General features: G+C 39.6%; 1 protein-coding gene across 2 annotated transcripts in view; it reads left to right on the top strand.

Moving 5' to 3' along the window:
* The window catches only part of SUCLG2 (succinate-CoA ligase GDP-forming subunit beta), a 345782-nt gene that overhangs the window by 56575 nt on the left and 262795 nt on the right, over positions 1-26412 (top strand). For both annotated transcript variants that reach the window (XM_049861944.1, XM_049861943.1), the window contains exon 2: positions 25240-25381. In XM_049861944.1, the coding sequence (XP_049717901.1) occupies positions 25300-25381 (82 nt within the window). In that variant the 5' untranslated portion in view covers positions 25240-25299. The remainder of the gene's footprint in view (positions 1-25239; positions 25382-26412) is intronic.

Below are 26412 nucleotides of genomic sequence, written 5' to 3'. Positions count from 1 at the left end.
TGCTTAGCACCGTGTCTTACCCTGTAGAGTAGGTGTTGCTTTGTCTTCACTGGATTGTTTTCAGGAAGGGAGCTGTTCTCAAGGCATCAGGTCACTTTCACAACCAGTAGTGTAGCAGTACTTCCTTGTGGTATTTCCCAGGTTGTGGAAGGATGAGTAAGCTGTAAGTCTGGTGCCTCAAAGGCAGAAGCCCTTATCTGTAGAGATCAGTTTTGCCCTCTAGTGGCAAAGGAGGAGCCAAGAGAGGAGAGTAGGGGGTAGTCGTTTAGGCTGTCCTGGGAAAGCCATTGGGTGTTGGTAGGTTCTGCTAGGTGGAAAGTAATGGAGCCATAGCCCCCTTGATGTGGCATTTACTCTTTCCTAGGTTTGCTGCTTTTTCTTGTTTTAAATTGTGGTGAAAAATACCTATCATTAAAGTTGCCATTTTAACTTTTTTTTTTAATAATTTTTATTGTGCTTTAAGTGAGAGTTTACACATCAAATCAGTCTCTCACACAAAAACCCGTATACACCTTGCTACACACTCCCAATTACTCTCCCCCTAATGAGACAGCCTGCTCTCTCCCTCCACTCTCTCTTTTTGTGTCCTTTTTGCCAGCTTCTAACCCCCTCCACCCTCTCATCTCCACTCCAGGCAGGAGATGCCAGCATAGTCTCAAGTGTCCACCTGATCCAAGAAGCTCACTCCTCACCAGCATCCCTCTCCAACCCACTGTCCAGTCCAATCCCTGTCTGAAGAGTTGGCTTCGGGAATGGTTCCTGTCCTGGGGCAGCAGAAGGTCTGGGAGCCATGACGACTGGGGTCCTTCCAGTCTCAGTCAGACCATTAAGTCTGGTCTTATGAGAATTTGGGGTCTGCATCCCACTGCTCTCCTGCTCACTCAGGGGTTCTCTGTTGTGTTCCCTGTCAGGGCAGTCATCGGTTGTAGCTGGGCACCATCTAGTTCTTCTGGTCTCAGGATGAGGTAGTCTCTGGTTCCTGTGGCCCTTTCTGTCTCTTGGGCTCGTAATCACCTTGTGTCCTTGGTGTTCTTCATTCTCCATTGATCCAGGTGGGTTGAGACCAATTGATGCATCTTAGATGGCTGCTTGCTAGGATTTAAGACCCCAGATACCACTCTTCAAAGTGGGATGCAGAATGTTTTGTTAATAGATTTTATTATGCCAGTTGACTTAGATGTCCCCTGAAACTGCCATTTTAACTATTTTTAAGTGTACAGTTCATTGACATTATATTCACAGTATTGTGCAGCCACCACCACTATTTTTTTTTCCAAACATTTTCATCATCTCAAACAGAAACTCAGTATCCCTTAAGCGTTAACTACCCATACTCTCTTTCCTCGTTCCGTGGTAACCACCGATCTACTTTCTATCTCTATGCATTTGCAAATTCTAGGTATTTCATATAAGTGGGATCATTCAACATTTGACTTCTTGTGTCTGGCTTATTTCACTTAGCATAATGTTTTCAAGATCATTTATGTTGTAGCATGTATCAGGGTTTCATTTCTCTTACGGGTGAGTAATCTTCCATTGTGTGGATATACCACATTTTGTTCATCCATTCGTCTGCTAATGGACATTTGGGTTGTTTCTACCTTTTGGCAATTGTGACTAATTCTGCATTGTACACAGGTGTTCATGTATCTGTTTGAGTTCCCATCAGGGGTTGGTTCTTGATCCTAGGCGAGACAACTTGAAAAGTGATTTCATGGAAGTCTTTCATTTCACTTTACTGTCAATCTTTTAAGGTAGTGCTGGTTGATATCCTCATTTAACATAAGGAAACAAGGAATAAGGTCATCTGCCAATCAGTGGCAGTACTACCAAGTGTCCAGCCTCACCATCTTAAGCCCATTTGTCAATATCAGTTTCTCAAACTGTCATCATGATATTGTCAAGTAATGCATCATATTTTGTTTTGTGTGTCTGTGTCTCATGTTCTCTTTTAGCTTTTAGTCTGGACCAATTGTTAAAGTGTAGAAATGCCATATAGTATTTCACTGTAGGTTTCTGAAAGAAAACTCATTAGGATTAGACTTACTTGGTATTTCTTAGGTTTTTTGAATCCCCCAATTTTAAAAGGGTATATATATACACTATAATTACAGTGTTGCTCCTTTACTGCTTAGATATCAAGTGTCAGATTGTCTGTTTTGCAAGGGTCCTTTTGTCTGTGTATGGCTTTCTGACTTCCCCCTCCTCACAGTGAACTTCGAAGTGAATGACAGTATTTCCTTCAAAAATTTCTTAGGGGAAAGTGAATGTCATCCATCCTACACTGTGGTATAAATTCACTTTCCAGGGATTATTTTGAAGTTCCATTTTCATGTCCAGTTTTCTGAAAACTTGCCTTGAATTTAACTTCTATGAGTTATTCATACAGGTAAGGCAGTATTAATTTCTCCCTGTGCCCCACTGTGGTTGAAGAAAGTCAAAGTATTGCAAGAGAAGAGTTGACTGACTCGAAGTGAGAGATCTGACATGTTCTTTTCTCATAGCTGGCACGTTTTATGTAGAATCTTAGGAGGGCAGTGGAATTTAATAGTTGAGATTGTAATTTTTCCTATAAATGGGGATTCGAAATGGAAATGTGAAAAAAGCGTCGTTCTCTACAACATCATCATTTTCTTTGAAAAGAATTTTAATATCTAGTCTTTGATAGCACTAATATTTTTTTCATCAACAAGAATGAAGTCTCTTTCTAAACACAAGTAGTGGACTTGGAGCCTGCCAGACACCACTTATCACCCTCTACAGGGAACATTCAGAATGCCACAGAGACTGTCTTGGGGATCTCCACAGCAAAGGTCACTCATTTACTGCTCAAGTCATTTCTTCTATGTGCCAGTGTGACAGGGGAGCCTGTGAGATTGAGTTAGCTGATTCGCTCAGAACTGCCTCTATAAAGAAGCGATGAGAAGTCTATTGCTATGAGGTAAATTCCATTAAACTCAAATGTATCCTCAACTGTTTAGCACTATTACGTTGTTAGAAGGAGCATGAGTGGGTTGATTGAAATTAATTTTACCCTTGCAAGGTTTCAACTGAATTTATAGCAAGAAATTTGTGAGAATAATTTAAGGAGGGCTAACAAATTGAGGCTTGAAGGGGATGGGGAAAGATGTGTTTGGGTAACATGCTTGAAGAAAAATATCTAGTGTTTTCCTCTCCTGGAATGGCTGGTGGGCTCAAATCTCTGACCTTTTGGTTAGCAGCTGAGTACTTAACCACTGTACCACCAGAGCTCCTATATGTACATATGTATATGTGTTTTTTTAATGATATGAAACAGCGACTTTTAAGAAATAACTTGTAGAGTTATTTATGCCAGAAATGAGTGAGCAGAAACTTGACTTTTATGAACAGAAGCCTGATATTGAACTAAACCACATTGTACAAAGTCCACGGATGAAAAACTGCGTGCCCCTGTTTCCATGAGCTCTCCTGTTCTACAGAGATGTTATTTTGGCAGGGCTGGGCAGGGAGTGCATAAACACATGGATGGATATTCAAAGCCTGCTTGTTGTGGATAGAAATGGGGCACTGCTGGAGCAGCGGTTAAGTGTTTGGCTGCTCACCAAAAGGTTGGTAGTTCAGATCCACTAGCCACTCCTTGGAAACCCTATGGGGCAGTTCTACTTTGTCCTATAGGATTGCTATGAGTCAGAATCGACTCAATGGCAGCACTTTTTTTGTTGTCGTTGTTGATGGGATGCCCTTGGCCCAGACCATGTGTCGTACCACCTCTACGCCTCAGTTACTTGGGTATAACATGAAATCTTTGCCCAATGTGATCTCAGGTACCTTCTAGATCTTATTTTTTATTTTTTCTGATTAAAATTATTTTTCTGGCTTGCCTCCTTGCAGTTTATTGATTAACAATTTCATGTTCATGGAATTGTTGTTGTTGTTAGGTGCCGTCTAGTTGGCTCCAACTCATAGTGACCTATGTATAACAGAATGAAACGTTGCCTAGTCCTGTACCATCCACACAGTCATTACTATGTTCGAGCCCATTGATGGAACCACTGTGTCAATCCATCTCTTTGAATGTCTCCCTCTTTTTTGCTGACCTTCTACTTTACTGAGAATGATGTCCTGCTCCCATGATTGGTCCCTCCTGATGACATGTCCAAAGTACATGAAATCCAAGACAGATTTGTTCATTCTTCTGGCAGTCCATGGTATAGTCAATATTCTTCTCCAGCAATTCTTCTTCAGTCTTCCTTATTCACTGTCCAGCTTTCATATGCACATAAGACGATTGAAAATACCATGGTTTGAGTAAGGAGCATCTTAGCCCTCAAAGTGACATCTTTGCTTTTTAACACTTTCAAGAGGTCTTTTGCAGTGGATTTGCCCATTGTAATTTGTCATTTGATTTCTTGACTGCTGCTTCCATGGGCATTGATTGTTGATCTAAGAAGAATGAGATTCTTGACAGTTTCTTCACTGTTTATCATGATGCTGTTTAATGGTCCACTTGTGAGGATTTTTGTTTTATTGTCAGTATAATCCATACCGAAGACTGTAATCTTCACCAGTAAGTGCTTCAAGTTGCCTTCATTTTCAGTAAGCAAGGGTGTGTCATCTGCACCTCTCAGATTGTTAACGAGTCTTCCTCCAATCCTGATGCCGTGTTCTTCATATAGCCCAGCTTCTCTGATTACTTGCTGAGCATATAGAAAGAGTATAACCCTGCTGCACACCGTTTCCAGTTTTAAACTACACACTATCCCCTCGTTCTGTTTGAACGACTGCCTCTTGATCCATGTACAGTTTCTGCATGAGCACAATTAAGTTTCCTGGAATTCCCATTTTTCACAATATTATCCATATTTTGTTATGATCTACATAGTCAAATAACTTCAGGTAGTCAATAAAACACAGATAAACATCTTTCTGGTATTTGCTTTTGGTCAAGATCCATGTGACAGCAGTAGTGATATCCCTTATTCTTTGTCCTCTTCTGAATCTGGCTTGAATATCTGGCGGTTCCCCATTGATGTATGTCTGAAGCTGATTTTGAATTATCTTCAGCAAAATTTTGCTAGCACATGATATTAATGATATTGTTTGATAATTCATGGAGTTAAATGCCATTAATTATATCAATCACTTATACTAATGTAAGAATTTTTTATTTAGAAAAGTATGGAGAATGTTAATATCACAGTGTAATATAAAGTTTCAAATGTTGCTATTTTCTCATATTTGCTGAGATCATTCTAAAAGAAAGACATAAAGCATAATTGATGAAGTTGCAGTCTCTTGCTTCCCTATCCCAAGCCCATGCTCCTCTCTCTGACCCTCTAGCTTAGTCATTATCCAAAACTTGGCATGGGCCCTTCCGAACTGCTTTGATACATGAGCTTACTTTCTATTTAAGTGTGCATAAATTCCCTCATGTTCGTCTTGTTCTTTCTCTTGGTTGTTTTTGCTCTCTATTATTTGCTTTGGAAATATATCTACATTTGTATATTTTGACAGCGGGTGCCTTCATTTGGACCATTGAACGGTATTCCATTGGCCAGGTCATTTTATTAATCCTCAGTATTTTATTTCTTCTCTTTTGCTGTTCTTGCATGGTGTCTCTTTAACCAAGGGAGGCCTGTGTTTTCTCCCTGAAGAGGAGCTGCAGATGGCTTACTCTAGCAGGATGGGCTACAGTAGGCAGTTGTGTCTGGTGCCAGCTGAGGTTATTGTTAAATAATGGGAGAAGGTGATAAGATCAAAGACCTGGCTGTTCTGATGTGGTGAAACCCCATACGGGAATTTCAATAATTAAGTATAATGCAAAGGCCAGTTTGGGCAAAACGTCTGAGTCAGAGATCTGTTGCTGAAGAAATGCGTATTTATTTATTTATTTATTTGACTAGCAGATGCATAAAATCACCACATTCCTATGAACTTAACAGTCTAAAGTGTGTGTGTGTGTGTCTGTAATCCTACATTTCTCTTCTCCTTAAATGCCGTGTCTACATCTAATCCATGGGTAAGCTTTGCTTCATCACCAAACTATCTAGAATCCCTTCACTTCCCTTTGCCTTTACCTTCACCATCCTTTTCTATTGTCTAGTTGAAAGACAGGCAAACTATGGCCTTCTGGCCACATCCTGTTTTGTAAACAAAGCTTTATTGGAATACAGCCATGCCCATTATTTATAAATTATTTTATAAATTATCCATGGCTGCTTTTGCACCACAAAGGCACAGTTGAAGAGTCCTGGCATCCTCTTACCCACAAAGCCTAAAACATTTGCTGTCTTGTCTTGACATAAAAAAATTTGCTGCCCGTTCATCTGGCTTAGCGTGATTCTCTCTTAACTGATTTCATTCTCTGAACAGAAGACAGTGACTTCTCAAAAGTGTGAATTTGGTCTTGCCATTCATTTGCTTCAAACCCTGGAGTGAATAAAATCTAAGCTCTTGACTTTAGCTTACAAACACCTGCACAATCTGGTACCTGTTCCCCTTTCCACCCTCCTCTCACTATTTTCCCCATATTTCTTGCTCGTACTAACTTCCTGCCAGGACCTTTGCTTGTACAGGTCTCTGCCTGACATGCTTCTCAGTTTCTTCTCTCACCTGCCTGCTTTTTATCTTCAAATCTGCACGGGCGTCATTCCTCCAAAGGTGACCACTGAGTCTAAAGTTGGTGCTTTACCATTCCCTGTAATTATACTCTTCATGTATGTGTTCAATTCTTTCTTCTCTCCCCCCTCCCCAAGACATAAGTGCTATGCTGCAAAGAGCTTGTCTGTGCTGTTTAACAGTAGGTCTCACCAAATGAGTGAGCAAAGTATAGGTTCTGCCAGTTTCCTTGGTAGAAGTTAAATGTGAGCATATGCTTATGCTACCTTAATTTGTTTTCTTTCTGTTTATAAATAAACTTTGCCCAGTTCTGTTCAGAATGTAAAGTTAAGGTGATTTTTGTTTGCAGCATAATCGATCTGGCATACTCTCCAGCAGGGAACATGCAGGCATTTTGAAACGATGCCTGATACATCAACTTATATGCCTCCATAAAATTATTTAAAATTAGTTTTTTTTTTTTTTTTCTGTTTAAGTGTCCTAAATTCTCTCTTGTGTTCATCTTCTTCTTTCACTTGGTTGTTTTCACTCTCTATGCCTTGCTTTGGAAATATATCTACGTTTGTACATTTTGACTGCTGGTTCATTCATTTGGACCCTTGAACAGTATTCCATTGGCTAGGTCATCTTATTAATCTTCAGTATTTATTTCTTCTCTTTTGCTATTCCTGCGTGGTGTCTCTTTAATCAAGGGAGGCCTTGTGTGTTCTCCCTGGAGAGGACCTGCAGACAGCCCACTGTAGCAGGATGGACTACAGCAGGCAGTTTTGTCTGGTGCCAGCTGAGGTTAATATTAAATAATTGAAGAAGGTTGTATTTTTAGAACCTTGTATACATTTGTTACTGCTGCTGTGTTAATAAGCTAATGTTTATCAAGTTTGTATTTTTCCCTTCCCTTTCTCGCTGCTGAGAGAGCAGCCATGTGGAGTTATGCAGTGAACTGTCTTTTGGGCATTTGTCCTTACTACAAAGAGTTTTACATTTCTTTGCTTCTTAAGGAAAAAAAAATTGCTGCTTTTCTGCTGACCCTAGGATAAAAACGATGAAGCAGTATCTTTGAGAATCTTAATTCTTTTGCCTTAGTGAAACCCATCCCGCATCCTCTTTCTCATTCAGACCTTCTTGTTTCCCCCCTGAACTTGGTATCCAGTACAGCTCTATGCCTTCCTGCAATGAAATCCCTATACCAGAGACTCTGCCTCTCCTCCCACCGTCGTTTCATTTCACTGCTCAGGTCCCAGGTGATTCACCACCACTGTCTCACTGAAAGACACAGGCTCTGGAGCTAGACACACCTGGATGTGAACTATGGCTCTGTCTCTAACCAGCTGTCATCCTGATCAGGTACTTCTCTGATCTTAATTTGCTTGTCTGTAAAATGGACTTCTACCAGTTTCTTCCTTCTTAGGGTTGTTGTGGGAGTTAAGTGAGGTATTGTTCGTCACGTGTATAGCACAGTTTCAGGAACTTCTTGGCACTCAGACAGGTAATATGCAGTTTGGTGTAACGATTCATCTGGACGTTTCCACCCTGAGCAGTGCTGCCTTTTAGCTAACTTAGTTGGAGAAGGTGGCATGTTGTCCTTCTGTAGAGACTAGATGGTTTCCTTTGAACACATTTGGGGGTTAAGTAACCCAAACTAAAAATAGAGAATCATACCCTTTTTGGAAATTACACAATAAGAATTATTCTTATTTCTCAAGGCACCCCAAGAAGAATTAAAATAGAAACTTGCTGTGATCCAATATCTGGGTAGTCCAAAAGCTCAGCTTTCAGTTCCTTTCTGGTAGGACAGATGCTGCTGATGATTTTAACAGAAGCTGTCTGCCTTTCTGCTGGGGGCTTTATAGATGTGTGGCTTTTCAGATGCCTTTGTAAGTGGAGCAAAAATGGCCCCAGGCTCCTAGTCTGATTCTTCTTTTCCTGTAAAGAAGAGTTCAAATGTCGTTTCTCTCGATCAGTAAACTTAGAAGTATTTTTCTCCCCTAGTTTTTTTTTTTTAGTAGCCATCTACTCTAATTAAATCTCACGTCCCATCAACACGGTTTTTTCAGGTACCACGTCATTGTCATTATTGTTCCCAATTTGTCAGCTGCATCATTTTCCATTCTTTTAAATGGAAAGTAATATTTTAAAGTAAGAAACAGCAGTTTAGTTTGTTGTCTGTGTGGGTTGCAAGTCCTTATTGACATAAGATTTACAGACAAAAAACTGACCTCCCGCCCCCAAAAAGACCACTCAGTTGCAGGGATAGAAAGCTCATAGGTGTTTCAGGCAGGTGGACTTGGATTCAAATGTTGCCTCTCACTTAACTGGCTGTGTGGCCTTAGACAAGTTTTTTTAACCTTGCTCACCTTCTAAATTCATCACCTGTGAGATGGGGATATCCTAGCGCAGATGAAATGGAAAGTAACTGCTTAACACAAATAGCACACTTTAAGATGCTTGCCAAGTGTGAGATTTTTCTGGGCCTGCCTATTGTAAATTACTGTTCTCTCTCTTTCTGTGATTGTTGAGTGATTCAAGTATAGAGATTCCAAGTTCCATGATTAGAGTTTAAAAATATATCCCCAAATGCATTTAAGATGAACAGCAGGACACCGTGGGCATTTATCACTTATGCGATTACCTCCTATTTTTATTCTAGTGATTTCTGAGTGTCTACTTGTTACACTTCTTCCCCCTTTTATATTTTTGCACTAGATAATAATAGCGAACACTTTTTTTTGAGTACTTAATGATATGCTGGCACTGTTCCAGTTGATTTGCATGTATTAATTCATTTATTCCTCACAACAGCCCACGAAGATGGTCATTTTAGTGTCCTGCATTTTATAAACAAGGAAATTCATCTCAACTGTTTCTCTCTCATTCTTAGGGTATGTAGTGGTCCTACTAGAGTTTAAGAACTCAGCCACAGGGTGCTAATTACTTACCTTGTGGTGGTGGTTGTTAGGTGTCGTTGAGCCAGTTCTGATTCATAGTGACCCTTTGTACCACAGAACAAAAGACTGCCTGGTCCTGCGTCATCCTTGTAATCATTGTTATGCTTGAGCCCACTGTTGTAGCCACTGTCAATCCATCTTGTTGAGGGTCTTCCTCTTTTCCGCTGACCCTGTACTTTACCAAGAATGATGTCCTTCTCCAGGGATTGTCCCGCCATCCTTGCTTCTAAGGAGCGTTCTGGTTGTACTTCTTCCAAGACAGATTTGTTCATTCATTTGGCAGTCCGTGGTATATTTAATATTCTTTACCAACACCACAATTCGAAGGCGTCACTTCTTCTTTGGTCTTCCTTATTCATTGTGCAGCTTTCACATGCATATGATGTGATTGAAAACACCATGGCTTGGGTCAGGCGCATCCTAGTCTTCAAGGTGACATCTTTGTTTTTGAACACTTTAAAGAGGTACTTTGCAGCAGATTTGCCCAATGCAGTGCATCTTTTGATTTCTTGACCGCTGCTTCCATAGGTGTTGAAGTAAAATGAAATCCTTGACAACTTCAGGCTTTTCTCCATTTATCATGATGTGGCTTATTGGTCCAGTTGTGAGGATTTTTGTTTTCTTTATGTTGAGATGTAATCCATACTGAAGGCTGTGGTCTTTGATTTTCATCAGGAAGTGCTTTAAGCCTCTACTCTTTCAGCAAGCAAGGCTGTGTCATCTGCATAACGAAGGTTGTTAGTGAGTCTCCAATCCTGACTATTCTTCAAATAGTCCAGCTTCTCGGATTCTTTGCTCAGCATACAGATTGAATAGGTATGGTGAAAGGATACAAGCCTGACACACACCTTTCCTGATTTTAAACCACTCAGCATCCCTTGTTCTGTCCGAACAACTGCCTCTTGATCTATGTGCAGGTTCCTCATGAGCACAATGAAGTGTTCTGGAATTCCCATTCTTCGCAATGTTATTCATAAGTTGTTATGATCCACACAGTCAAATGCCTTTGCATAGTCGATAAAACACAGGTAAATATCTTTCTAGTACTCTTTGCTTTCAGACAGGATACATCTGACATCAGCAATGATATCCTTGGTTCCATGTTCTCTTCTGAGTCCAGCTTGAATTTCTGACAGTTCGTGTCAATGTACCACTGCAACTGTTGTTGAATTACCTTCAGCAAAATTTCACTTTCATGAGATATTAATGATATAGTTTGATTAGTTCCACATTTTGTTGGATCACCTTTCTTTGGAAAGGGCACAAATATGGATCTCTTCCAGTTGGTTGGTCAGGTAGCTGTCTTCCAAATCTCTTAGCATAGACAAGAGAGCATCTCGACCACTGTATCCATTTGTTGAAACATCTCAACTGGTATTCCGTCATGTTCCTGGAGCCTTTTTTTTTTGTCAGTGTCTTCCTTGCAGCTTAGACTTCTTCCTTCAGTGCCATTGATTCTTGATCATATGCCACCTTCTGAAATGGTTGAATGTTGACCATTCATTTTGGTACACTGACTCTGTGTATTCCTTCCATCTTCTTTTGATACTTCCTGCATCATTCAGTGTTTTGCCCATAGAATACTTCAGAATTGCAATTCAAGGCCTTGGATTTTTTCTGCTTGATAAACGCTGAGTGAGTCCTTCTGTTTTGGTTTTCTAGTTCCAGGTCTTTACACATTTCATTATATTCCTTTACTTTGTCTCCTCGAGCCACTCTTTGAAATCTGTTCAGTTCTTTTACTTCATCTTCCATTTGCTTTAGGAACTCTGCATTCAAGAGCAACTTTCAGAGTCTCTTCTTTCTTTCCTATCTTTTTAATGACATCTTGCTTTCTTCATACATGATGTCTCTGATGTCATCCCACAACTTGTCTGGTGTTTGGTTATTAGCATTCAGCGTGTCAAATCTTTTCTTGAGATGGTCTCTCAGTTCAGGTGGGATAGACTCAAGGTCTTTTTTTGGGCTCTTGTGGACTTGCTCTGATTTTCTTCAGTTTCAACTTGAACTTGCATATGAGTAGTTTTTGGCCTGTTCCAAAGTTGGACCCTGGCCTTGTTCTGACTGATAATATTGAGCTTTTTCTTCGTCTCTTTCCACAGATGCAGTCAGTTTGTATTCCATCTGGTGAGGTTCATGTGTATAGTTGCCGTTTATGTTGGTCAAAAAAGGTATTTGCAACGAAGAAGTTGTTGGTCTTGCAAAATTCTATCATCCGATCTCCGGCTTTGTTTCTATCACCAAGGCCGTATTTTCTAACCACTGATCCTGCTTTGTTTCCAACTTTCATAATCCAATCACCAGTAATTATCGGTGTACCTTGATTGCAAGTTTGATCAATTTCAGACTGTAGAAGTTGGTAAAAATCTCCAATTTCTTCATCTTTGGCATTAGTGGTTGGTGTGTGAATTTGAATAACTAGTCTTCCTTGTAGGTGTATGGATAGTATCCTATCACTGACAGCGTTGTACTTCAGGATAGGTCTTGAAATGTTCTTTTTGACAGTGAATGCAGCACCACTCCTCTTCAGTGTGTCATTCCTGGCATAGTAGACCGTGTGATTGCCTGATTCAGAATGGCCCATACCAGTCCATTTCAACTCACTCATGCCTAGGATTTTGATCCTTACGTGTTTACTTCAATTTGGACGACTTCCAATTTTCCTAGATTCATACTTCATACATTCCATGTTTTGATTATTGATGGAGGTTTGCAGCTGTTTCTTCTCATTTTTAGTTGTGGCCACATCAGCAAATGAAAGTCCTGAAAGCTTGATTCCATCCATATCATTGAGATCTACTCTACTGTGAGGAGGCAGCTCTTCCTCAGTCGTCTTTTGAGTGCCTTCCAACCTGAGGGCTCATCTTTTTGGCACTATACTGGACAGTGTTCTGCTGCTATTCATAAGATTCTCACTGGCCAGTTTTTTTTTAGAAGTAGATCACCAGGTTCTTCTTCCTAGTTTGCTTTAGTCTGGAAGCTCCACTGAAGCCTATCCACCATGGGTGACCCTGATGGCACTTGAAATGCCGATGGCATAACTTCCATTATCACAGCAACACACAAGCCATCATAGTGCAACACACTGACAGACTTATGGTGGAGAAATATATAATAAAATACTGGAGTAAAAATAAATGTCCAGGCAAGGAGTGTTTACATCATTTACCATCGATTACAAATTAACTTATAGGTCTTCCCTACTTTCAATTTTAAGTTTTGATGAAACATTAGTAACATGAAAAACACAAAACTTCATAAATGAACATACTCGTAGTTTTAGCAGTCTTAATCGAATGTCACATGACATACCAAGAAAGGTACAAGTTTAAGGGATTTAGTAAAAGAAAGAAAATGAAAGAAAAGATCCAGTGTTAGAAATATGCCATTTTCTGGGACGATTTTTCAAAGGTAAATGGGAAAGATCAATAGACTAAGTCTATGTTGACATACCAGTTTAAAGCCATTAACTGAAGAAGAACAAATTCAGTGCAAAAAGAGCATTTGAGAGAGGTTAAATACAGCCATAGTGTGGTCGTAGTCAATTCCTTTTTATCAGAACACTCACTGTATTAGTTTTAGATATGTTAATACAATCTGCTGCAAACTAATTGCAGTTGATCCACAGACCAGCTTCATAGATATGTAATACATACTGACTGTTTCCACACTGACTCAAATCAAAGTCTGCTTAAAGCCTGTTGCTTTTAAATTGAAAACCAAGTCAGCAATCATAGTTCCAAAGCTGCTGCTGCTAACAGCTGTCATTCTACAAAGTGATCATCTTACAGAATAATCACCTTTTTTTGTCAATCCAAATCTTGAAGAGTAGGGGCCTCTGACTGTTTCTAAAACTTTATTCTGCTTCACTTATTAAGAACTTGTAATCAGCTCGAGAAAAATGAAAAATCACATACAGAAGAGAAACAATAAGACTAAGCTCTGATTATTCGGCAGGAACCATGACGACAAGGCAATGGGATGGCATATATAAAACTTAGAAAGAAAGAAAATTGCCAACCAAGAATAGTATGTCCTGCAAAACTCTTGTACAAATATGATGGCGAAATTAGGACATTTCCAGATAACATAAATTGAGGGAATATATAAAAAGAAAACGAAATTTACAAGAATTATTAAGGGAAGTCCTTTGGTCTGAGAACAAACAACATCAGACCACAGCCTGAATCTAGGACGCAAGATTGTACCAGCCAGATACCAGCCTAGGAAATGAACTCTGAGGGACTATACAAAACCAAAAGAGTTGCAGCAGGGAACTCGAGAGGTTAATCTGTAAATGACAACAATGTCAGAACAATAAAAGAGGGAATAAAAAGCGTAGGTATAGAACTTTCTAATGGAGAGCAAGGCAAGGTGATTCCAAGTAATAATAGACTGGTTCAAACCTAGGAAGACAAGGGTATACATGAAGGTAACCGCAAAGAAAGTTAACAAACCTACTCATCAATATAAAGAAGAAAAACATAGAGTCTCAGTAAAAACAAAATCTACGAAAACAAAAGAAATGAAAAACAAAAAACAAAACCACAAACAAGGAATTCGGCACAGGAGAGTAACAGGAACGAAGACAACATCAGTACCAAAAAAAAGCAGCACAAAATGACAGCAATAAACTCACACCTGTAAATAATTACACTGAACGTAAAAGGCCTAAATGCACCCATAAAGAGACACAGAGTGACAGAATGGATAAAAGAACAGGATCCATTAATATGCTACCCACAAGAGACACACCTTAGAAACAAAGATGTAAATTTACTAAATAAAGTTTGGAAAAAAATATATCAAGCACACATCTGCCAAAAAAGAGCAGGAGTGGCAATACTAATCTCAGATAAAATAGATTTTAAAACAAAATCTACTATAACAAAGAAGGGATTAAATGGATGATTAATGATTAAATGGATGATCCATCATGAAGACGTAACTGTAATAGTTATCTACACACCCAATGACAGGGCTCCAAAATACATAAAACAAACTCTAACAACACTGAAAAGAGAAATAGACAGTTCCACAGTAATAGTAGGAGACTTCAACATACCATTCTCTGTAAAGAACAGAACATCTAGAAAGAAAACCAACTAATATGCAGAAGAGCTAAAGGCCAAAATAAGCCAGCTTGACCTCATAGGCATATATAGAATACTCCACCAAACAGCTGCAAGGTACTCATTCTTTTGGAACGTATATGGAATGTTCTGCAGAATAGACCACACCTATGCCACACAGCAACCCTCAACAAAATCCAAAACATTGAGATAATACAAAGTATTTTCTCTGACCAAAATGCCATCAAGGTAAGAATTAACAACAGGAAGAACAAGGAAAAAAAAAATTAATTACACTGAAACTGAATAACACCCTGCTTCAAAACCACTGAGTAGTAGAAGAAATCAGAAATGGAATCAAAGAATTCCTAGAATCAAACGAGAATGAAAACACATCACACCAAAAACTTTGGGACACAGCAAAGGCAGTTCTCAGAGGCCAGTTTATGGCAATAGGTGCACACATCAGAAAAGGAGAAAGGGACAAAATCAAAACGTTAGCTACACAACCCGAACAAATAGAGAACAGCAAAAGAGGGTGACAGTCACCAGAAGAAATGAAATAATAAAGATCAGAGCAGAAATAAATACAAAATAGAAAGTATCAACAAAACCAAAATTTGGTTCTTTGAAAGGATCAACAAAATTGACAAACCACTGGCCAAACTGACAAAAGAAAAGCAGAAGAGGACTCAAATAACCCAAATAAAAAATGAAATGAGGAACATTACAATTGAAATAAGAAGGACCATAACAGAGTATTATGAAAAACTATACTCCAACAAATTTGAAAACCTAGAGGAAAGACACATTTCTAAAAACACTCTATCTCCCCAGACTAACACAAAATGATGTTGAAAATCTGAACAGACCCCTAACAAGAGATGAAAAAGGTAATAAAAATACTTGCAACAAAAATAAAGCCCTGGCCCAGATAGCTTCACTGGAGAATTCTATGAAACATTCAGAGAAGGGCTTACACCACTACTATTGAGACTATTTCAGAACACAGAAAAGGAAGCATTACTTGCGAATTCATTCTATGAAGCCAGCATAACTCTGATACCAATACCAGGCAAAAACACCATTAAAAAAAAAAAAAAAAAAAATTACGTACCAATATCTCTCATGAATATAGATGCAAAAATTCTCAACAAAATTCTAGCCAATAAAATTCAGCATCATATCAAAAAAATAATACACCATGACCAAGTAGGATTCATACCAGGTATGCAAGGATGGTTCAACATTAGAAAATCAATCAACATAATCACATAAATAAAAGGAAAGAAAAGAATCACATGACAATCTCAATTGATGCAGAAAAGGCATTCAACAAAGCCCAACACCCATTCTTGATAAAAACTAGCAATAAGATAGGTATAGAAGGAAAATTTCTCACCATAATAAAGGGCATATATGCAAAACCAACGGCTAACATCATTCTTAATGGAGAGAGGCTGAAAACATCCCCCTGGAGAACAGCAACAAGACAAGGATGCCCTTTATCACCACTCCTATTTAACATTGTGCTGGAAGTCCTAGTTAGAACAATAGGGCAAGAAACAGAAATAAAGGGCATCCAAGTTGGTAATGAAGAAGTAAAACTGTCCCTGTTTGCAGATGATATGATAGTATACATAGAAAACCCAAAAGATTCCATGAAACAACTGCTGGCACTAGTAGATTCAGGAGATTAGCAGGATACAAGGTAAAGCTACAAAAATCATTTGGATTCCTATATACCAATAAAGAGAATGATGAAAAGGAAATCAGGAAAACAATGCCATTTATAATGGCCTCTAAAAAAATAAAATACTTAGGAATAAATCTAACCAGGGATGTAAAAGACCTATACAAAGAAAACTACAATACACTACTGCAAGAAACCAAAAGAGATCGACATAAATGGAAAAACATACCATGCTCATGGATAGGTAGGCTCAACATTGTGAATATGACAATTCTACTCAAAGCAATTTACAAATACAGTGCAATCCCAATCCAGATACGAACAACGTTCTTTAAAGAGATGGAAAAAATAATCATTAGCTTTATACGGAAAGGGAAGAAGCCCCGCATAAGTAAAGCACTATTGAAGAAGAATATAGTAGGAGGGGAAACCCTGGTGGCGTAGTGGTTGAGTGCTATGGCTACTAACCTAAGGGTCGGCAGTTCGAATCCACTAGGCACTCTTTGGAAACTCTATGGGGCAGTTCCACTCTGTCTTATAGGGTTGCTGTGAGTTGGAAACGACTCGACAGCACGATGTTTGGTTTGGTTTTTTTTATAGGAGGAGGACTCACACTACCTGACCTCACAGCCTACTATACAGCTATGGTAATGAAAACAGCTTGGTACTGGTACAACGATAGATACATTGACTGGTGGAACAGATTTGAGAACCCAGATGTAAATCCATCCACCTCTGGTCACCTGGTCTTCGACAAGGGCCCAAAGTCCATCAAATGGGGAAAAGACAGCCTTTATAACAAATGGTGCTGGCAAAACTGGATGTCCATCTGCAAAAAACATGAAACAGGACCCATACCTCACACCATATTTGAAAACTAATTGAAAATGGATCAGAGACCTAAATATAAAGCCAAATGCTAAAGTTCATAGAAGAAAAAATAGGATCAACACTAGAGGCCCTAATACACAGCATTAACAGGATACAAACCATAACCAACAAAACACAAAGCCCAGAAGATAAGCTAGATAACAGGGATCTTCTAAAAATGAAACACTTATGCTCATCAGCAGACTTCACCAAAAAAGTAAAAGGAGAACCTGCAGACTGGGAAAAAAATTTTGGCTATCACAAATCCAACAAAAGTCTAATCTCTAAAATTTACATGAAAAGCCAGTACCTCTACGACAAAAAGTCAATGCAGTTAAAAAATGGGCAAAGGAAATGAACAGACAGTTCACCACTGAAGACATTCAAGCAGCCAAAAAACACATGAGGAAATGCTCCACGTCAGTAGCCATGAGAGAAATGCAAATTAAAACAACAAAGAGATACCATCTCACCCCAGCATTACTGGCATGAATCAAAAAAACAGGATATAACAAATGTCGGAGAGGTTGCAGGGAGATCGGAACTTTTATGCATTGCTGGTGGGAATGCAAAATGATACAACCATTTTGGAAAACAATATGGCGCTTCCTTAGAAAGCTAGAAATAGCAAAACCATATGATTCAGCAATCTCACTCCTAGGAATACATCCCAGAGAAAGAAGAGTCATCTTATGAATAGACACATGCACACCCATGTTCTTTGCAACATTTTTTCACAATAGCAAAAAGATGGAAACAACCTAGGTGCCCGTCAACAGATGAGTGGATAAACAAAGTGTGATATATACACGCAATGGAATATTACACAACAATAAAGAACAATGATGAATCTGCTCAGCATCTCACAACATGGAGGAATCTGGTTGGCGTTCTGCTGAGTGAGATAAAGCAATCATAAAAGGACAAATATTGTATGAAACTACTACTGTAAAAACTCATGAAAAGGTTTATACACAAAAAGAAACAATCTTTGTTACGAGGGAGGGGAGGAGTGGGGATGGAAAAATACAAAATAGACAAATAAAATGGTAAATGTTGTGAAGGGTAGGACAGTATACAGTACTGGGGAAGACAGCACAATTTATACAAGGCAAGGTTATGGAAGCTCCATAGACACATCCAAACTCCCTGAGGGCCCGAATTGCTGGGCTGAGGGCTGTGGGAATCATGGTTTCGGGGAACATCTAGCTCAATTGGCATAACATAGTTTATAAAGAAAATGTTCTACATTCTACTTTGGTGAGTAGCTTCTGGGCTCTTAAAAGCCTGTGAGCGACCATCTAAGATACTCCACTGCTCTCACTCTGCTGGGAGCAAGGGAGAATGATGTAAACTGAAGATAGAAGGGAAAGATTAGTCAAAAAGACTAATGGACCACATCTACTATGGTCTCCATCAGACTTAGTCCAGTACAACTAGATGGTGCCCAGCTACCACCACTGACTGCTCTGACAGGGATCACAATAGAGGGTCCTGGACAGAGCTGGAGAAAAATATAGAAAATTCTAACTCCCACGAAAGACCAGACTTATTGGCTTGACAGAGACTGGAGAAACCCTGAGAGTATGGTCCTGGAACACCATTTTAGCTCAGTGATGAGGTCACCCCCTTTATATGGAGTTTCACCCTTCAGCCAAAGATTAGACAGGGCCATACAACAAAATGATACTAAAGGGGCACACTAGCCCAGGGGCAAGGACTAGAAGGCAGGAGGGGGACAGGAAAGCTGGTAATAGGGAAACTAAGGTCGAGAAGGGAGAGTGTTGACATGTTGTAAGGTTGTTAACTGATGTCCTAAAATATTATGTGTCCTAACTATTTAATGAGAAACTAGTTTGCTCTGTAAATCTTCATCTAAAGTGCAGTGAGTTAGAAGCCACGTGTTGAGATGGTCGAGTTACAAGGTTGAAGTAGCCGGAATAATTGAGTTACTACGTGGATGACAGCTGCCCTGGGGTCATCTGACCCACATTTGCATGAATCAGAAATTGGCCTTTAATGTGTTAACCACTGATATCTTGGGAATAATTTGCTATGGCAGTACTGACTAGTGGAGCCTAACACATCTTCACGTACTGACATTGATTGTTCTCTAAGACACATTAGTGAAAGAAAGCAAGTTTCAGACAAGATATACAGTAGAATAATACTCATATTTTAGACACAAATGTCCACACGCAAAGAGACGTTCTTTGTCTTCTAAAGATAAATACGTGTACACTGGTTGCCGTCAGGTCACCTCCAACTCATGGCGACCCCATGTGTGTCAGAGTAGAAGTGCGTTCCATAGGGTTTTCAGTGGCAGATTTTTCAGAAGTAGATCACTAGGCCTTTCTTTCAAGGCACCTTTGGGTGGACTTGAACTTCCAACCTTTCAGTTAGCAGCTCTGCACATTAACTGTTTGTACCACCCAGGGTCTCTGAAATACATGTATAAGTGAATATATCGGCAAATGTCCAGAAGATGTTCACTAAGCTTGACACCAGTAAAGTTGGGAAGGGCAGACCAGGAAGGAGATGGTCAAAGGGATCTTTATAATTTTTTTTAATAATGTTTTTGAAGAATGAATTGATTTTATTATTTGTGTAATGAAAGTCAAGCCTAGGCTTTAACATAAATGTGTAACTTTGGGCCACTACTGACTGGCCTGGAAAATGAAGGGCTTGTGCCCTTACATTACTGTAGCAGGGTTCTGCAAAAGTGGTGTGAAAACCGAGGTGGGGGAGCAAGAGCTCGCGTTCTTCTTTACATAGAACTAGCAACTCTAATATAAACTCCTGCTGTTAGATATGAAGAGGCTCTTAGACCTCATTTCAAGCTTTCAACAGTGATGACAGTGGAATACCAACAAGGAATTAGCTGTAAACTCAGAGGAAAATATATTTTCCTCTCATTATAGGCATGGCAGCAATGCAGGCAGCTGCTCAGTGGGCTGGGATGGGCCAAAAGTTGGTGTGTGTTATTGTTTTAGGCTGGGTCCTCTAGAGAAGCAAAACCAATAAGGTGCATAAACATACAGAGAGAGAGATTTATATCAAGGAAATGGCCCACGCAGCCATAGAAGCAGAAACATCCCAAGTCTGTGGACCAGGCCAGAGGTCTCTCCTGACCTACATAGCACAGGGGCTAGTAAACCCAAGATCAGCAGGTCAGACAGCAGGGATCTGCCTCACAGGCTTCAAAGACCGATGAATCCCAAGACCGGCAGGCAAGACAGCAGGTAAACTACTAGTCCACATCCTAAGAACCAGAGGTCAGACGAACAGGAGCCAGCTTCAATATCCAGAGCAAGCAAAAGCCCACAAGCCTTGCCAGAAAATCCACCTACATTGGATGCAGGCCACACTCCTGAGGAAATTCCCTTTGAACTGATTGGCTACTCACAGCAGATCCCATCATGAGTTGGAAGTGACTCAGTGGCAACTAACAAAAACAACATTACTTCTTTCTAAAAAGGAAGTACAGGTAATTTGAGTATTAAACACTTCATTGAAAATATTTCCAAGGACGGGACAAGCTTTCTTTAGGCTTTATCATACTGAAGTTTCGTTTTCTTTCAAGTGTGTGTAAATTATTTTCTATTTCAGTTCTTTAGAGCTAAATTTTACTTTTCTGTTTTTATAGGTCAGGAATGAAAAATTTTATCAGGTCAAAAAAAGGCAGGGTTTATTGATTTGGCCATTCTGTGTTTTAATAATATCTTCCATGTGCTAAGCTTAGACACCGTCTTCATAAAGATACAAAGATATTTAAGATATATTCTCTGCTTTTGGATAGAACCCAGTAAGTTGTAATGTTTTAGAATTTCTTTGGAATTGCCAGTGCCCTAGAGAGCGCCCTGAGTGCGCTGTAGCTTGGAGGTTCCATAAAATGAAATTCTTGACTTCAGTCTTTCTGCATTTATCGTGATGTTGCTTATTGGTCCAGTTGTGAGGATTTTCTTTATGTTGAGGTGTAATCCATACTGAAGGCTGTGGTCTTTGATCTTTGTCAATAGGTGCTTCACGTCCTTTCACTTTCAGCAAGCAAGATTGTGTTATCTGCATAATGCAGGTTGTTAATGAGTCTTCTTTCAGTCCTGATGCCCCATTCTTCTTCATACAGTCCAGCTTCTCAGATTATTTGCTCAGCGTACGCACTAATGGTCCCGAAAACTAATGGTTCCATGTGATAAAGCCCTGAAGACATCAGTTTTATGTTCTCTGTCATACTGCATTTGACTTCCGCTGACGTCATTGACAGGAGCTGCCAGCAGGTTGTCTTAGTTTCCCAGTGCTACCAGAAATAACACAGGTAGGTCCCTTAAAGACTACAAGTCCAAATCAGGGTTTTGTCCACTCTGATACCTTCTGTGTAGCTAGTCCTGGGCATTCCTTGGTTTCTTGGCTTTTAGATGATCCTTACGTGGTGTCTGTCTTCCCTCAGTGTGTGTATATCTGTGTCTAGTCTGCCTTTTTTTTTTTTATAACTCAAAAGTGGTTAGATTTAGAGGTGATTAGATTTAGAACCCACCTTACTCGGGTAGTTCAGTGGTAGAATTCTGAACTTCTATGCCAGACGCCCAGGTTTGATTCCTGGCCAGTGTACCTCATGTGCTGCCAGCATCTGTCTGTCAGTGGAGACTTGCATATTGCTATGATGCTGAACTAATTTCGCTGGAGCTTCCAGACTAGGACAGACTAGGCAGAAAGGGCTGGTAATGTACTTTCAAAAATCAGACAATGAAAACTTTATGTATCACAATGGCTCAATCTCCAGCCAATCAAGGGGATGGGATAGGACCAGGCAGTGTTCTCTTCCATTGTGAACAGGGTTGGCAGGAGTCAGGGGTCAACTCAGTGCCAGCTAAAAACAATTACTGTAGTATGATCTAATTAACACAACAAAGAAAACCCTATTTCTAAACAGGATTACATACACAGGAGTAGGAGTTAGAATTTCAATACTTATTTTAGGGGACACAGTTTTTTTGTGGTTGTGCTTTAAGTGAAAGTTTATAAACCAAGTCAGTCTCTCATACAAAAGCTCATGTACACCTTGCTGTATACTCCTAGCTGCTCTCCCTCTAATGAGACAGCACACTCCTTCCCTCCACTCTCTGTTTTCGTGTCCATTCGGCCAGCTTCTGACCCCCTCTGCCCTCTCATCTCCCCTCCAGACAGGAGCTGCCCACATAGTCTCATGTGTCCACTTGATCCAAAATGTCCATTCTTCACCAGTATCATTTTCTATCCCATAGTCGGGTCCAATCCCTATCTGAAGAGTTGGCTTTGGGAATGGTTCCTGTCTTGGGCTAACAAAAGGCCTGGGGACCATGACCTCCTAGGTCCTTCTAGTCTCAGTCAGACCATCAACTCTGGCCTTTTTACAAAAGTTTGGGGTCTGCATCCCACTGCTCTCCTGCTTCCTCAGGAGTTCTCTGTTGTGTTCCCTGTCAGGGCAGTCATCGGTTGTAGCCAGACACCATCTAGTTCTTCTGGTCTCAGGGTGATGTAGTCTCTGATTTATGTGGCCCTTTCTGTCTCTTGGGCTCATAATTACCTTGTGTCTTTGGTGTTCTTCATTCTCCTTTGCTGCAGGTGGGTTGAGACCCATTGATGTATCTTAGATGGCCACTTGCTAGCGTTTTAAGACCCCAGAAACCACTCTCCAAAGTGGGATGCAGAATGTTTTCTTAATAGACTTTATTATGCCAATTGACTTAGATGTCCCCTGAAACCATGGTCCTCAAACCTCCGCCCCTGCTACACTGGCCTTCGAAGTACTCAGTTTATTCAGGAAACTGCTTTGCTTTTGGTTTAGTCCAGTTGTGCTGACCTTTCCTGTATTGTGTGTTGTCTTTCCCTTCATCTACTATCTAATTAGTGAAAACGCCTCTCCGTCCCTCCCTCCCTGCTCTTGTAAACATCAAAGAATATTTTCTTCTCTGTTTAAACTATTATTCGAGTTCTTATAATAGTGGTCTCATACAATATTTGACCTTTTGCAACTGACTAATTTCACTCAGTATAATGCCTTCCAGATTCCTCCATGTTATGAAATGTTTTCATGGATTCATCATTGTTCTTTATCAATGTGTAGTATTCTATCGTATGAATATACCATAATTTATCCATTCATCCACTGATGGGCACCTTGGTTGCTTCTGTCTTTTTCCTATTGTAAACGATGCTGCAGTGAACATGGGTGTGCATATACCTGTTCGTATAAAAAAAAAAATTTTTTTTTTTTTTTAAAAGGCTCTTATTTCTCTAGGATATATTCCAAGGAGGGGGATTGCTGGATCATACAGTAGTTCTAAATCTAGCTTTTTAAGGACACGCCAAATCGATTTCCAAAGTGGTTGTACCATTTTACATTCCCACCAGCTGGGGGACACAATTTAATCTGTGACAGGGGTATATCAGATGATCATCCACTTACCGCCAGTCTTCTGACCCAGTGGTGTGGTTGAATTTAGTTTGTTTGTGCACTGGTGACATCCTCCCTCCACCTCTTGCAAGTGTGGCTCTTTTGCATCATTACTCATGGATGAAACTAAATATGTGCATTTTTTTTTGTTCTGTTGGTTGTTTTCCTTTTAAAATTGGGATTGTTGGGTTTGATCGGGAATGGCATTGATATTACTGGATAAATTTTTTAAAAAAGAATTTGTCATTTTGCCCTTTGACTATTTCCTTTCAGCACAGATAACAGCTTACTGATTTAAAAAAACAAAAACCAAAATCAAACCCGTTGCCGTTGAGTCAATTCTGACCTATAGTGACCATACAGGACAGAGTAGAACTGCCCCATAGGGTTTGCAAGGAGTGCCTGATGGATTTGAACTGACAACCTGCTGGGTAGCAGCCGTAGCTCTTAATTACATGCTACCGGGGTTTCTAAATAGTAAACACTAAAAATCACTTCTCCTTGATACTTAAGCAAGGTCACTCTAACATAGAAGTTGCAGTTTAAGAACAAGTTTCATTAATGGTGAATCATTCAGGTTACTGCACTTAACTTTGGTTCAGGAAAGGTAATTTCATTAAATGCTTAATGACTGCCTACCTTTTGCTGTTAAGTCATTTCCGACTTACAGCGACCCTATAGGACAGAGTAGAACTGCCCCACAAGGTTTCCAAGGAGTAGCTGGTGGATTTGAACTGCCGACCTTTTGGTTAGAAACTGAGCTCTTAACCATTGTGCTAGCAGGGCTCCATGACTGTACCTAGGCTCCGTTGAAAACTGGGGGAAAGAAATGGGTTAGTCTGTGGCCCAGCAACCTCAAAGAGTTAAAAAAAAAAAAACCCTGAATGCTTTCCAATGATTAACGACTGCGTTCAGTTACTAAAACAATGCTGTGAGCTTTGTTTGGTGGGGGTGGGGACTAAGCATATGCTGTATAATAGAGTCCTGAACATTGTATTCTGTAATTTGTTTTGAAATACCTATAGACTCAAAGGAAGTTGCAAAAATAGTGCAGAGATCTGTGTACCCATCACCTAGCCTCTCCCAGTGGTGATATTTTATTTATAGCTGCAGTACAATATCAGAACCGGAAAATGACATTGATACATTGCTGTTAACTAGACTATAGACCTTACTCAGTTCTCACCATTTTGTAAGACCAGCATTCCTTTGTGTGTGTGTGTATATTTGTCCTTAGCTTTTTAAAAAAAAAAATATATGCAATTTTTAAATTAAAAATTTCACAATTTTTAAATTGTGGCAAATATGTAGGTAAAAAACATTTGCCATTTCAGTGATCTTCACATTTATGGTTTAGTGACATTGGATATATTCATCATGTTGTTCAACTATCACCACTCCCAGATTTTTCCATCACCCGTGACAGAAGCTCAGTGTCCACTAAGTGTTCTTAACATTTTTTATTTAAAAAAATAGTTAAGCATTTATATAGATTTGCTTTCTTTTTGTCTCTGTAAAATCTGTTACTCATTACCATTTGAAGGTACCTATAAAACTGGCCATATAGGTTGACTTATTTTTCCTGTTATTAATAAGTGCTGTTCCCCTCTCTCCCAATTTCTCTAGACATTTCAAGTAACCTCTCGAAGATGGCTGAACCTGCAGGAATACCAGAGCAAGAAACTGATGTCTGACAATGGAGTGAAAGTTCAGAGATTCTTCGTGGCAGACACTGCGAGTGAGGCTCTCGAGGCAGCTGAGAAACTAAGTAAGCTAATTAATAACAGGCGAAAATACGCCTTCCCAAATTAGGGAATTCAGGGGTAGCAGTTTCCCACTAATTATGGAGCGTAACTAGTGAATTATACTAACAGTGGCAGTTACAGTGGAGAACTTTGAATTGAAAAAAACTGAAAAAGCCCAATTAGAAAAACATTTTACAGGAAATAGCAGCAGATGGGATGTCACTCCCTGGTCATTTTTCAGAGTTTGTTTAGTCACTGTTTAAGCCAGCTCTCTCATCTGTGGTTCAGTGGCTGGAAGAAATACTGTTAAAGGATATAGAGTGTCAATGGCAAGCCCATTGTAGGATCACTCAGGCCAGAGATTTGGCTTTCTTCTTTTAGCCTCGTAGAATATGGTGAGAGTTCTCTTTGAGTGCCTGGAGGAGCGTGCGTTTTAAAGTGAAGATGAGTTTGATTCAGTGTTTTGCCCTCCCATTTACCAGCTCCGTAACTTTGCATAAGTGCCTTCTTTCTCCAGCTCAGCTTCCTTATCTGTAGATCAAGACTAATAGTGTTTATCTCCCAGCCTGTTGTGAGTCTTCAGCAGAGAGTGTACACATGTAAACTACCTGCTACATGGTTGAAAATCTAGCCAATTTCCTTAGTTATAGATTGAAAAATTAGAATTTGGGTCCTGCTCTCTGTTTTTCAGTTAGCATTGCTCTGCTGGCACACAGAGTCTCTTGTCAGTCTGGATCAGCACTGTCCAATATGTGAGCCACATTTGTATTTTTAAATTTTCTAATAGTCACTTTAGGAAAAGTAAAAAGAAACAAGTGAAATTAATTTTAACAGTTTTATTTTCCCTAACATCCAAAATATCATTTCAGCATGTACTTAATGTAAAAAAAAAAAAAATATCGATGGGCTTTTACGTTCTTTTTTTGGTGCTACGTCTTTGCAAATCTAGTTGGTATTTCACATCTCCAGCACATTTCAGTTCAGACTAGCCACATTTCAGGTGCCCAGTAGCCACGTGTCGTTGGTGGCTACCATACCGGATAGCGTAGATCTG

This window comes from Elephas maximus, chromosome 20 (assembly GCF_024166365.1).
Source record: "Elephas maximus indicus isolate mEleMax1 chromosome 20, mEleMax1 primary haplotype, whole genome shotgun sequence".
Classification (NCBI taxonomy): domain Eukaryota; kingdom Metazoa; phylum Chordata; class Mammalia; order Proboscidea; family Elephantidae; genus Elephas; species Elephas maximus.
Note: the sequence above shows the minus strand (reverse complement) of the source record. Positions and strands in the feature narration are given on the sequence as shown.